Source organism: Chiloscyllium plagiosum, unplaced genomic scaffold (assembly GCF_037043375.1).
Source record: "Chiloscyllium plagiosum isolate Xiang-an unplaced genomic scaffold, Cpla_swu_hap1 HiC_scaffold_19, whole genome shotgun sequence".
Classification (NCBI taxonomy): Eukaryota; Metazoa; Chordata; class Chondrichthyes; order Orectolobiformes; family Hemiscylliidae; genus Chiloscyllium; species Chiloscyllium plagiosum.
In genome coordinates this window covers 20,793,651-20,808,270 of record NW_028270157.1, presented here as the reverse complement: position 1 = coordinate 20,808,270, position 14,620 = coordinate 20,793,651, and the positions used below count along the sequence as shown (strand labels likewise).

The window sequence follows — 14,620 nt, the reverse complement described above, 5'->3', positions numbered from 1 at the left end:
TTGCACTAACACTGTGCTCTGACATAATATTGGCATGACTTACCATTAGACCACTGCTGTAATCATAATTGGAAAAAAAATTAACACTGCATACTTTGGGATCTAGATTTTACTTTTCATTATTTTAGTTAAAGTATCAGCCATGACTCGGTGGATATGATGATTCTAAGATTGATTCACAGAAGTCATATTAACTAAGATTTGAAGCACAGGGAGAAGATATTAAAACTGATCTTGGTGATAGGTTTAAGGAGAATCTTCAAGAAACAATGAAAAGTTAAGAATCTTAGTAACGGCTTTCCAGAGGGAACCGCAAACCTGAACACTAAGAATGGAGCCATTAAAATTAGGGTTGTGCAGAAGTGGAGCAACTTCGTGACTGCAGAGGGGGTTGGCGCTGGAGCTGACTTCTGAGATGGCCAGGGGTGAGATCATAAGGTCTTTGAAATGCACACTAAAATGGAAAGCTGAAAAATTGGTATTTCTAACTATTTACCTTTCTCCTTTTTGGTGTAGGATTTCATAAATGGAATGTAATGGAACTCTGCATTCTTATCCAAATCGTAAGCTGCCAGCAATTTATCAACCTCTGCAGGCAGCAGGCTCCACTTCAGAGTCATACACAGTGCCTGAATGTCTCTGAAAGGCACTCTCCCAGTACCATGTGGATCTCGTGCCTTAAGGACTGACTTTAGGTCATTCCAATGTTTAACAACGTCACGTCGTAGTTTCTTCTGGATGTGGGCGACCGGGTTTTTCTGCCCGTCCTTTTCTATGTGGGATAGATCAGAATACAGGATCAGAGACAGAAATAGAAAACACACGTCCAACTTTGATGGCTTGATAAACTTATCTTAAAAACCTGAAACCAGAGTTTATTCTTGGAAAAGAGGGGGAAAGAATAACAGCTCACAGCAACCCTGCAGATCAGATAGAGGCCATTTGGCCTATCGAGTCTGCACTGACCCCCTCCAAAGAGGATTTAATTCCCCCATTCCCAAAAACTGTTAAATATGATTAAAGGTATAGACAGTTAATGCTGGAAATGGAAATACAGAGACAGTGTGAGGGGAGCAGTGGGTAAGTTCTGGGGTGGGAAGATGTGGGGCAATGCTAGGAGTGGGGGTGAGGAACTGTGGTGGGGGCTGGTATGGTCTGAATAATGGGGAGTCATGGGGAGTCATGGGGTGATGCTGGAAGAAGGGGTGGGTAGGTGTGGCTGGGGTGGAGGTGGAGGTGGGTGGGCTGGGTTTGGGTGGTATGGGGTGGGGGAAGTTTGGGGCAACGCTGGGAGTAGGGGTGAGGAGATGTGGTGGGGGAGGTGTAGGCTGGGTCTCGGTAATGGGAAGTTGTGGGTTTATACTAGGAGGAGCGGTGGGTAGGTGTGGCTGGGGCAGGAGTGTGGGCTGGATCTGAGTGATGAGAGTGGAGGTTAGGAAGGTGTGAGCTGCTGCTGATTAGGAGTGGGGTTTGATGATCCGTAATTGAGATGAAGCCAGTTGGGTGTTGAAACCTCTGGGGTTCAACTGCCTTTCTTACCACATTCCTGGTCCAAACCTCCCTTATCCTTAGCTATTTCAATGTCATCAATTATACCAGTCTGATGAAAGGTTAATTTGCTTTCTCTCTTGGCACTTGCTTCCATGATTTGCTGAGTATTTTCAGCATTTTCTGTTTCTATTTAATTCCTTCTCAAGTCCCATTCTTTCGTTACTAAGCTCATTTTACTATTTCATCACCATTCAGTGGTTTAATCATGTCTATCTCCCACTTCATCACTCCCCTCCCCTTGATGTTCTCTGCACTTACTCCAAATCTGGTCCTATCTATCTTTGTCCAGTTCTGACGCAAGATCATCAACTGAAATGTTCATCCTGTTTCTCTCTCCGCTGATACTGCCAGACCTACTGACTATTTCTCACACTTCCTACTTCTGTGTCAGCTCTGGCTAAGAGTGACTCGGTGGTTTACAAAAATGATGAGGTTTTTCCTGGTGGAAGGCAGCTCCTGGCACCCTTTATCCATACTCTGTAATCCAAGGGGCTAGTTTCCAACCCACATTAGGTTATTGTTTCTGCTGTGAATACAATCTTAAACTGCCTCAGCAAGAAGCTCACACAAGTTGCATTTCATAACAGCGGCTAATCTTTCTTGGGATGCAAAGCTTGCCCTGACAGGACATACTGATTTGAATAGGCCTGTGTTCCATGGTGTTTGGAAGAATGGGATTGGATGCTATGGAAATCAGTCAAATTCTTTTGAGAACTGAGCACAGTTAATGTGGAGAGGATGTCTCCTCTGGTTGAATAAGGTACAATCAGTGGTCATAGGATAAAGGTTCAGCAATTAAGGGCTGGGAGGAGGAGGGATTTCTTCACTCTGCAGATTGTGAAGTGTTGGTATTCTTTACTTGTTTTGGCAGGGTTGGTAGATGCTCAACCATTGAGTATAGCTGAGACAGAGGTCAATAGATGTTTGGATACCTGGAGAATCACAAACCTTTTCAAATGTTGTAATTATACCTCCGCACACCGCTCATTCCATAATTCAAATCACCCTCTGCTTGAAAACGTTGCCCCACAGGCCTTTTTAAAATATTTCCCCTTTCTCCTTAAAACTATGTTCTCTAGTTTTGGTCCCGCCCGCCCGCCCCGGGGAAGAGACCTTGGTTATTCACCCTATCCATGCTTCTCATGATTTTATAAACCCCTTTACGGTCACCCTTCAGCCTCTGACACGCCAGGGGAAAAAAGCCCCAGCCTATAAAGCCTCTCTCTAAAGTTCAAACTCTCCAACCCCAGCAACATTCTTGTGAATCTTCTTTGCATCTTCTCAAGTTTCACAACATCTTTCCCATAGCAGGAAGACCAGAATTGAACGCAGTATTCCAAAAGTAGCCTCACTAATGTCCAATAGAACAGCAACATGAAGCCCAACTCCTATGATCAGTGTTCTGATCAATGAAGGCAAGTGTGCCAAATGCCGCCTTCACCACTCTGTCTACCTGCAACTCCACTTTCAAGGAACACCTGTACCCTTATGTCTCTTTGCTCGGCAACACTGTATACGTCCTGCCCTGATTTTCCCAAACAAAATGCAATACCTCACATTTATCTAAATTAAACTCCATGCGCCATTCCTCAGCCCATTGGCTCATCTGATCAAGGTCCTGTTGTTCTCTGAGATAATCTTCTTCACTGTCCACTACACCACTTATTTTGGTGTCATCTGCAAACTGACTAACCACGCTTCCTATATTCACATTCAAATCGTTGATATAAATGATGAAAAGCAGTGGACCCAGCACTGATCCTTGAGGCATGCTGCTGGTGACAAGCCTCCAGTCTGAGAAGGAACTCTCTACCATCGCACTCTGTCTCCTACCTTCAAACCAATTTTGCATCCAATTGGCTAGCTGCCCTGGATCCCATGTGATCTAGAGTCTAGATTAGAGTGGTGCTGGAAAAGCACAGCAGGTCAGGCAGCATCCGAGGAGCAGGAAAATTGACGTTTCGGGCAAAAGCCCTTCATCAGGAATAGAGGCAGGGTACCTGCAGAGTATCTCTCCACTCTGCAGGCACCCTGCCTCTATTCCTGATGAAGGGCTTTTGCCCAAAATGTCGATTTTTCCTGTTCCTCGGATGCTGCCTGACCTGCTGTGCTTTTCCAGCACCGCTCTAATCTAGACTCTGGTTTCCAGCATCTGCAGTCCTTGTTTTTATCTTTCCCATATGATCTAACCTTAATAAACAGTCTATTATCAGAACCTTGTCAAATCTTTTCTGAAGTCTGTATAGACAACATCTACTGCTCTACCTTCATCAATCTTCTTTGTCACCTCTTCAAAAAACTCAATCAAGTTAATGAGACACGAATACCCATGCACAATGCCATATTGACTATCCCTAATAAGTCCTTGCCTTTCCAAATGCGTGTAATTCCCTGTCCCTCAGAATCCCCTCCAACAACCTACCCACCACTGACATAAGGCTCACCAGTCTATAGTTCTCTGACTTTTCCTAACAGCCTTTCTTAAACAATGGCACCACATTAGCCAAGCTCCAGTCTTCCGGCACCTCACCTGTGGCTATCAATGATACAAATATCTCAGCAAGGGCAATCTCTTCCCGAGCACCTGGATGGATATATAAATAGGAAGGGTTTAGAGGGATATGGGACTAAGTCAGATTGGAATGTCTGGTCAGCACAGATAAGTTGGACCAAAGGATCTGTTCCCATGCTGTGTGACCCTATGTAACAGGGATACGATGGGAAGGTGGAGCTGAAGTAGATATATTTAGGCATAATATCAATGGTGGAGCAGGCACAAGGGGCTGAATGGCCTACTCCTGTTCCTAATTCTTATCTTCAATTTAAATTATCAGAAAAGTACAAAGTTTCACCAACCTGAGTCCTTCACCTTTTTCATTCTGCTGAAATGCCGAAGGAATTTTCTCAATGAAATAGCTTCTGCTGGGTAACTGATTGGCAAGCTGTACCATAGCTTTTCCAGTTCCATGGGGAGAAGGATTACTTTCATTCTAAAGAGAAGGTTCCAATCAACAGTAGTAACAGAAAGATGTATAATGGACACAGCGTGCGACAACACAATATTGAATTCCCTTTTTAAACCTTGCTGCCACTCCCCCTTCCTTTGAGATGCTCCTTCAAACCTCCCTTTCTCCTGCCCTCAGTGTAATGAGCTTGGAAGATCCATCAGCTTTGAACCTCTGGTCCCCAAAGCTCTCCACCATGGGGTGTGGGGGATTTCCAAACCTCATTTCTGGATCTGCTTTCACTCAATGATAGAGATTGGCCACTACACTACGATTGATCAATAGCTTCATTGTTGTTTTATCAGTGTAGGAGAAGATGAAGGAGATGCACCTTGGGCTTTCTTGCCTGGCAGGTTGCCCAGTCTGCACTCTGTGTGACTCCAGCTGCATGATAATGTGGTTGCCACCTAACTACCTTTTAAACCCATTCAGTTTTATCAAACACACACAAGATGAGAGCCTGCCACTTCTTTCACAAGGCAACAAATATACAGCCTTGCCAACAATACTTATATCCCAACAGTGAATAATTGTAAAAGAATGATTCCAATGTGTTTAGAAAAGAGGGATGGACAGAGGCTAGGGGAAATAGTTGAAATGAGAAACCAAGAATTATGGGATCTTTCGGTGAGGGTGAAATTGGGGTGAGACACAAAGTGAATTTGATAGCTTCTGTCTTGCCTCTGTTTAACTAGAGGCTCATCTGTGAGACAACAGAGTGGCTGGCAGAGTTTGATTTGAGAGAAGAGGTAATGTTTGAGTCTCTGATATCGATTGTGATGCTGGTCCCATGTCACATTCTCATTAGAAAGCAGTTAATGTATTTTTTGGCTCAGTTTTAGCAAACAGCAAATTATACCTCTCCCTATAATGACATTTCCCAATTGGAATATGTTGTATGTTTTACATCTGAGAGCTAAGCAGAGATGACTCTTTCTTTGTGTGTATCTCTTTTTTTACAATGCTTTATATATCTAATCCACACTTCAGCTCTTGGCTTCTAACTGTTTGTGCAGTTTGTTGACTTTTCTTTGAGTTCACACCCAGAGTTAACCCATCAGTCACAGTGAGCATCAATTTTTAAAAAGACTCACATCAAGAAACCTGACTGACTGAACACTAGAGTGTAGACTGAATTAGATATGGCTATCAGCAGATCTGGCAGCATTTGTGGCAAGAGAGCTCTGTTTCTGTCTCCACTCAAGCTGCAAGATTTCTGCAGCACTCTCTATTTTTTTATTTCGGATTTTCAACATTTGCGGTATTTTGCAGTTATTAGACAGCTCCTCACCAAATACCACCTTGTAAACAAATTCCAAACGTTCTCAAAGGTAACTACTGGGAATAGCGAAGAGCTGATGTTGTGTTTGGTAATCTTACCTCAGCAATATGTCATCCAGCTTCTCCTTATCTGCTCCACACTCATCATTGATGCACACGCTTATGAAAGTCTGACAAAAGTAGCGAAAGTTTCTTTCCAGGAGGCCCCAGATTAATGCTCGCAACTGCAAGATTTGGAATAGGGACACACTATCAGGAGAGGACAAACACTTCCTCAGGCTTTATCCAGCTAGTATATTTGATTGATTTGTCTTGATTTATTGTTGTCACATGTACCTAAGTGCAGTGAAAAGTTTTGTATTGTGAGCAGTACAGGCAGATTATAGCATATAAGATCACAGATCATAGCATGTTTAGATAGAATGGGGCATACAAGGTGCACAGGAGGTGCACAAAAGCAAAATCAGTATTAGGTTTAAACTTAGAGAGGTGTAGAGTCATAGAGCAGATCCTTCAGTCCAACTAGTCCATGCCAACCATATTCCCAAACTAAACTATATCCCTCCAAACCGTTCTGATTCATGTACATACCCAAATGTCTTTTAAATGTTTGTGATATCACAATCACATTTACAGACTTGGATCAACAGGATGCATTTATGTAGCGACTTTAACATTGTCCCAATGCAAAACTTGACAAGCTCATGAGGGGGAAGGGAAGAGAGAATTCTGATATTAGATTTAGATTCCCCAAAGATGGGAGGAAGCTCAAGTGGAGCATGAATGCTAGCACAGACTGGTTGGGCCAAATGGCCTCCCCTGTGCTGTATTTCATTTGTAATCCTTTGTGAAAAAAACTGAATTAAGAAAGAGAGAAAAAAACGAGAAAGAAAGAGTCAACAAACAAATAAAGAATAAAAAGATTCTGAGGACAACTTACTACAGGAACAAGCCTCCAAACTTTGGACAGTTGCCTTTCTCGGCTGGGTAAGGTTGACTAGTGTTGCAAGAATAGAAATTGTTCCATTAAAAGGGTTTTTATGCTGTTAAATACCAACCTTAACAATTCTGTGGTGAGTTTAACAGGCAATTATATGTGAAGGTTAACAGTGGAGCAGTAGAAATCTGTCAGTAACCTGTGATAATTCACAATTTACAAGGGATCTCTTCCCTCATCGCTGGTTGATATATGCAGCAAATACCTTTAACCTCAATGTCACTTTCCCAACAAATTCTAAGATTAACTTAAAATTTGCGGTGATCCAGTTTACCTCTTGAAGAGAGCGTGGCTTCTGTGCATTGCTGTATCTCGCCCAGTCACTCCCGAACCTGTCCAAGTAACGGATTCTATCTATTCGGAAATTCTTATCATTCAAGAGAAGGGAATACTGGCTTACTTCCTGCTTCAGCTCCCCTGTGCTGGGTCTACATTACAAACAAGGAAAATAACAAGAAGAAGGAATCAATCTGGGGCTGGCTGTATGAATCGGAGCTCCTTGTACAATCACAGAATTGTTCCAGCTCAGAAGGAGGCCATTCAGTCCATCTAATTCATTAAGTGGAAAATTAAACTGTGACTCCAATGTGTTAATTTTCAATGAAAGCTGCACCACACAACATAAGAACTGCCAAAGTAATTTCAAAACAATTAACCAGAAAATATATTGAATATTCTTTTATTTGTAAGCAAGAAATCCAAATTTGTCTACCACAGATCTGTATTTATAACACCATAAGTTGTAAAAGCAGCAGTTACCTATTTGACCCTTTGAATCTGCTTCACAATTCAATGAGATGATAGCAGATCTGATGATTTGCCTTTTCCTCATTACCCTTGATGCTCTTACTGATTAGTCTGGTCACAACAAGATGGACATCACTCCCAACAATCACTGATACTTTTCAAAATATCAGACTTCCTGGTACTGCTAACAACATAGTGGTTAGCACTGCTGCCTCACAGCGCCAGGGACCCGGGTCCAATTCCAGCCTCGGGTAACTGTCTGTGTGGAGTTTGTACATTTTCCCCGTGACTGTGTGGATTTCCTCCGGGTGCTCCGGTTTCCTCCCACAGTCCAAAGATGTGCAGGTTAGGTGAGTTGGCCATGCTAAATTGCCCGTAATGTTAGGTGCATTAATCAGGGGTAAATGTAAGGGAATGGGTCTGGGTGGGTTGCACTTCGGAGTGTTGGTGTGGACTTGTTGGGCCAAAGAGCCTGTTTCCACACTGTAGGGAATCTAATCTAAAAAATATAGAATGAGCAAAGGTGTTGCATTTACTTCACTCAGAAACTGTACATGTCTCAGATATTAAACTCACCGGTTTTGAAAGAGGCCCAGGAACTTTGAGTAGGATACCAACATGTTTCCTGGGTCACCGATTTTCCCCACAATGTTATCAAGTTGATTTGCTGAGACCTGGATCTGAAAATTCTTCTCAATGATTTCCTTAAATGCTTGAATGTTAACTGCCTCTTGCGTGCAACCCTTGACTTTTCTATTGGGTCAAAAAATTAGACAAAACAATATATATGAAAGATTATTAGGATGGATGCACACCCATGTAGATGGTGTTACCGTGGGAACCCCGCGCTTGTGAATATTTTCATTGGTTGTCATGAGAAGTGTGTCTTTGATGGAATGATCACTAACCTCTGAACACTTATATGTCCGAGAAATAGATGACACATTGCAACATTAGCATCTGTAGCTGCATCGAAGAATTTTTTTACCTAGCGTAATGAATTCCATCAAAACTACCAGTGAAATGAAGCAATCAAATAGGCTCATTCTTCAATGTGAAACAAAATCAGAAATTGCTGGAAAAGCTCAGCAGTTCAGGCAGCATCTGTGGAGACAAATCAGAGTTAGCGTTTCAGGTCCAGAGACCCTCCTTCATTGGACCTGAAGTGTTAACTCCGATTTCTGCCAGACCTGCTGAGCTTTTCCAGCAGTTTATGATGTTGTTTAAGATTTCCAGCATCTGCAGTTATTTTGGTTTTTTTTGTCATTCCTCAATGTATTAGTTGGAAAATCTCTGCAACTATTTACTGAAAGCCTATTTTCCTGGTCACTTTCCATGTTGGGACTCTGACAGCACAGCTGCTACAGGTTTAGTTGCACTAGCAACTCGTGAATAGGGCCCTAAGCCTCTGCTTTTGCTGAAACAGGGCATATCAATCCCATCATTCAGGAGCCTGTTTTATGTAGGTAAAAGAAATTTGCACTCACAATGAACCTTTCTCATGGCAGAAAAAGCATCATGGAGACTGCCAATCGTTGCTGCATCCCCATGGCAACAACCTGACAAATCAGAATCTACTTGCTTGGTCTGAAAATGAAGAGTGACAGTTAACTGTTCTCAATGTACCTCCATGTCAATGAGCACCCTCTTTCCATGTTGTGTAGATTGGCATCCTTTTTCAAATCTGTTTCCTGTATCCTAGCAAGACAAAAAGCCTTGACAACGTGTCTCCTATCAGCAACATTTAAAGGTATATGAGCAAGGAGGAGGCATTTCTAGTCTCGTTCTCCACTCTATTATATTTTGTATGTTGGCATGTTCCTATTAGATCACAGCAAATCTATATTCTATCTTGGTTGCATCGCACTTAACATCCTTACCTAACCAGAATCCATCAATCTCAATTTTTAAAGTTCATATTGATCTTCAGTTTCAACTGCACTTTTTTTTAGGGAGATTCATGGTTTCAGATTTCTGCTACTCTTTGTGTGATGAAGTGCTTCCTCACGTCATCCTGAACTAATTTTAAGATTATTCCTCCATCATTTTGGATTCCCTCCACCACAGGAACAGATTCCTCTTTATCAATGCTGTCAAATCCTCCATTGCCATAGCGAATCAGACTGCAAATTGGAGGAACAATACCTCATCTTCTGCCTGGGCAGCCTACAGCCCAGAGGAATCTACAATGATTTCTCCAATTTCAAATAACCTCCCTTCTCATCCCCCGACTCCATTTCCAGCCCTTCCCCCTCCCTTCCAATCCTCTGACTGACCCTTCAATCCAGCTACCAAATGGATTCATTCCTTTCATCAACCAACTAGGTCATACCCTCTACCTGTGCTCACCTATCCCTACCTCACTACTCCACTCTCCGCACCCAAACTGCTCCACCACCACCCCTCCCCTTACACCCATCCCATGTCCTGAAGAAGGGTTACACTCCAAAAGGTTGACTTCTCCAACTCCTGATGCTGCCCGGTTTGCTGTGTTCTTCCAGCCTCCTGCTTGTCTACATCAAATCCTTTAATCATTTAAAATATCTGAATTGGATCCCTGTTTAATTACATGCTTTTATATGGAATACGGGCCTAGTCCAGAACTGCTGAAGCTTTTCATGTTGGATTCATTCACCACAACCCAAACCAACCCAACTGTGGTATAAACTGTTGTGACCATCTGAAATTTGGCAATTTTAAAAAAGAATTCTTGCGTGAGGGTCATTGTTACCCATCCCTAATCAACCTTGAAATGACTGGCTCTCTAGACCATGTTTGGATTAGATTCCCTACAGTGTGGAAACAGGCCCTTTGGCCCAACAAGTCCACACTGACCCTCCAAAGAGTAACCCACCCAGACCCATTTTCCTCTGACTAATGTACCTAACACTATGGGCAATTTAGCATGGCCAAATCACCTGATCTGCACATCTTTGGACTTTGGGGGGAAACCAGAGCACCTGGAAGAAACCCATGTAGACACAGGGAGAATGTACAAACTCCACACAGACAGTCGCCCCAGGCTGGAATTGAACTTGGGTCCCTGGCGCTGTGAGGCTGCAGTGCTAACCACTCAGCCACTACGCCACCCCAAAATGTTAGAAGGCAATTAAGAGTCAACCATTTTGCTACAGGTACGGAGTCAAAGACCAGACCAGCTAAGGATGGCAGATTTCATTCCCTGAACTCATATTGGTGAATCAGATGGATTTTTAAAATGACTTTTGTTACATGGTGACCATCAAACTAGCTTTGTTTCTAAGTTTTCATTACAATGAAATTTCATCATCTACCATTGTGGGATGTGAACCCATGATCTCAGAGCATTAGCCTAGAACTCTGGCGTACCAGGTCACTAACATTTCTGCTACACCACTACCAGCCTCTTGACTTAACTATGGCATCATCTTTCAGAAAAGGGTCAGATTTGACTTGCTTTGCAGTTGCCCCACAAACACTACATTATTCGCACATTATAAATTCAATCTGAATAAAGGGTTGAATTTGTCTGATAAGTGCAAACCAAAAGGTGTTAGCAACGTAACTTTTTTATTTTAACAATATTCAAGTATAGTTTATACACCACGGGTGAGGATGATAAAATATTCCTTTAATCTCAACTATGTTCTTCATACTAGAACTTTGAGAGGTACTGAACTGGAAGGAAATTCTGTCACAATCCATTGCAAAATCAAACACTCTTCAATCACCCAGTTACAACTTGATCTGATCTTTCCTTCATTCATTAGCAAGGGTGCATGTTTGAGATAAATATATAAAGTATAAGCATGTAGGTACCTGAATGCTGCCAAGAGGTGAAGGTAGAGCCTGTGACACTGGTTCAACAAACAAACCATTGCTTCAGAAGCAGTCAGACTGCCCTTAGCGGCCCTCAAAGCTCCTCCATCACTGAGAAACCAATAAGAGATTGAACAGCAGGTATTAGAGGTGAATTAGTCATTTGCGAAATATAAATGCTTCAAGCTGAAAGCTGTGATAGGGCACAGGGTTAGAGAAGGGAAATAGGATCAGCGTGGAAAGCTCCAAGCCCCCACTGTAAGGTGACACGGCCATTGATTTGAGGCTTGGTTGGACAAACCACATTATTTTTATTCATTTGGGATGCTTGCATCGCTGGCTAAGTCAGCATTTATTGCCCATTCAGAATTAAGGGACAATTACATTGCTGTGGGTATGGAGTCACATGTATACCAAACGTCGTAAGGATGGCAGATAGAACGTAGAATGCAGTACAGGCCCTTCGGCCCTCAATGTTGCGCTGAACTGTGAAACCAATCTGAAGCCTATCTAACCTACACCATTCCATGATCATCCACATGTTTATCTAATGACCATTTAAATGCCCTTCAAGTAGGCGAGTCTACTACTGTTGCAGGCAGGGCATTCCATACCCTTCTCTTTCCAAAAGGGTATTAGTGAAGGGAAGAACTTTTTTTATAGACAATCAACAGAGATTACATGGTGGTCATTCTATTAGATTTTAATTTCAGATTTGCCATGAGGGATTGAAACCCACTTGTCCAGGACATCAGCCTGACCCTCTGGACTATGAGTCCAGTGTCATTACCATTATGCCACCGCCTAAATAAAAAATATGGCTAAAAAAGCATTTCCACCATCTACATACATCCAGGAGTGTGATGTCTGGATAGGAGCATCTCTGAAAACATTCAGGATGCTCAACCCCATCCAGAACCAAGCAGCTCCCTCAATCAACATCCCATTCACCTCCTTAAACATTCATATACTGTGCATTGACACAAATAGTGTCCACCATCTACAAGATCCATGCATTCCCACTGGTTGAGTTACCTGGGACTTAACCTTGGCATCATCTTCTGGAACAGGCTCAGATTTGATCTGCTTTGCAGTTTTCCCACAAATGCTACATAATCCACATACCCATCCTTTCGTCTTAAATTCAATCTGAATAAAGGGTAGAATTACATTTAACAATCAATTATTTCTTACACAATGATTCAATCAGAGAAAAAAGAAATTGTGCATTTGGTATAACATTATTCCACCAGAATAAGTTTAGGATTCTGTAATGTTACATGGCAGAAATAGACTGTTTGGACCCTCATTTTTTTTTTTTTTTTTTAGATTACTTACAGTGTGGAAACAGGCCCTTCGGCCCAATAAGTCCACACCGACCCGCCGAAGCGCAACCCACCCATACCCCTACATTTGAATCAGGACTCATTAGAACTAGCTGTTCCTGAATAGAGGGTTTTTTTTTGCCACGACACAGTCTCATAGAACCTTTCCTGAATCGAGAGAATTTTGGAAAATTAACACTACTAGCTTATTAGCAACCTCTTTTAAGATCCTAGGATGAAGTCCATCTGTAACTCCTGCTTCCCTTGTGATTGTTTTTCATTCAGTTCCTCTTTTACTCCCATCTCTAGATTTGAAGCTGTGAGTGGAATTATTTTTGTATGGTCTGTAATGAAGCAGCAAAATATTTGTTCATTTCATCCATAATTTTCTTATTATCTACTATTATCTTACCATTCTCACTCTCTAGAGGACCCATGCTCACATTACTTAGTTTTCTTTTTTAAGTTGCTGTAGAAACTCTTGTTATCTGCTTCTTTCACATTCCTAGCTAGCTCCCTCCCATAATCTAATTTCTTCCTCCTTATTAACCTTTTAGTCATTCTCTGCATTCTAATCAATCATTTGACTTGCCACTTATGGAACAGTTATGTGATCTTTACCCAATTTTGACGTTTTCATGAATATCTTTGTTTAAACAGCCTCCCCTTAGAATTATACTTTGCGGTAGGAAGGAATGTATTTATTCAGAGTATTGCTAAATATCCCCTGTAATGAGTCTCATAAATTATAGAATCCCTACAATGCAGAAAGAGACCATTCAGTCCAACAACCCCCTGAAGAGCATCCCTCCACCCTCTCCCTGTAACGCTGCATTTCCCAACACTAAACCACCTAGCCTACACATTCCTGGACATTATGGGGCAATTTAACATGGCCAATCGACCTACCCTACCTTTCAACTGTAGGAGGATAGCCACACAGACAAGGGGAGAATATACAGACTCCACAAGCTAGAATCAATGTGAGGCAGCAGCACTAACCACTGAGCCATTATGTGTCGCCTATGATCTGTATCCTTGTTTAGTCTGTCAGTTCACCTCAGCTCCCTGAGCTTTCATGCTCACACATGCTTACACTTATTAAAGTTTAAAATGCTGGTCTTAGAACTAATGAAACATTTTGATAACGAGGATTTTAAAATCAAAGTATAACATAACCAGAATCCAATGCTACTGAGGGATTGGAAAAGTTAAATTCAGAATATCACTCCAAATGAATTGCAAGAAATGGCCAGGGCATTGTAGACTTAAAGGAAGCGTTTCTTATACAAAAAGTAAGATTGACGAAGTCGGTTCTTAAATAAAGTAGTGCAGTTGAAAACCTAGGCTGATTCCAACTTGTAGAGTGTGAAGGAAGGTACCACAGGCTTAATGCAGTTTCCTATTTGGGTTTGGTATAATAGATGGATTCACACACATGCAGCATAAATCTTCTTCAGACACATCTTCCTTTGGGAAACAGCCTGAATGATTATAGGAGAGAAATCAGTCAAACCTCTGGGGATACAGAATGAGAGCTATTTGTTTGATGAACTATGAACTTTATTTGATTGGCCAACTCAACTGTGTGAGCTGTGAGTTTTTTCTGCTGCATGACTCTGCTTTCTGGGTCATTGCAAACATTGAGGAGAAGAATTTCATTTCTATCTTGATGGCACTGACTCCTGGTGAAATTTCCACCGCCACCAGCTTCCCAGTGTCCCAGATGAGGGCCTTTGCCACCGTTATGACCTATCAGAATCTCAGCAGAGAAGGCACTCAAAATCAACAGTGGCTCACTCTCTCTGTCAGCCTGATGGTTATGAGCTCAAGTGCTTTTATCAGATCTGAAATATCAGGCGGAATCTAACAGGGCACAAAGGAATCTAACCCACTGTTTTGACAACTGGTCAAAA

General features: G+C 42.0%; 1 protein-coding gene across 1 annotated transcript in view; it reads right to left on the bottom strand.

Annotated features, from left to right (window-relative positions):
- Positions 1-488: 488 nt before the first annotated feature.
- Positions 489-14,620, bottom strand: part of LOC122559441 (uncharacterized) — a 96,244-nt gene continuing 82,112 nt past the window's right edge. The window contains exons 12-18 of the mRNA XM_087996897.1: positions 12,415-12,528; positions 11,380-11,490; positions 8,158-8,334; positions 7,109-7,262; positions 5,937-6,061; positions 4,408-4,541; positions 489-772 (exon numbers count right to left, since the gene is read on the bottom strand). Coding sequence (XP_087853023.1) covers positions 489-772; positions 4,408-4,541; positions 5,937-6,061; positions 7,109-7,262; positions 8,158-8,334; positions 11,380-11,490; positions 12,415-12,528 — 1,099 coding nt within the window. The remainder of the gene's footprint in view (positions 773-4,407; positions 4,542-5,936; positions 6,062-7,108; positions 7,263-8,157; positions 8,335-11,379; positions 11,491-12,414; positions 12,529-14,620) is intronic.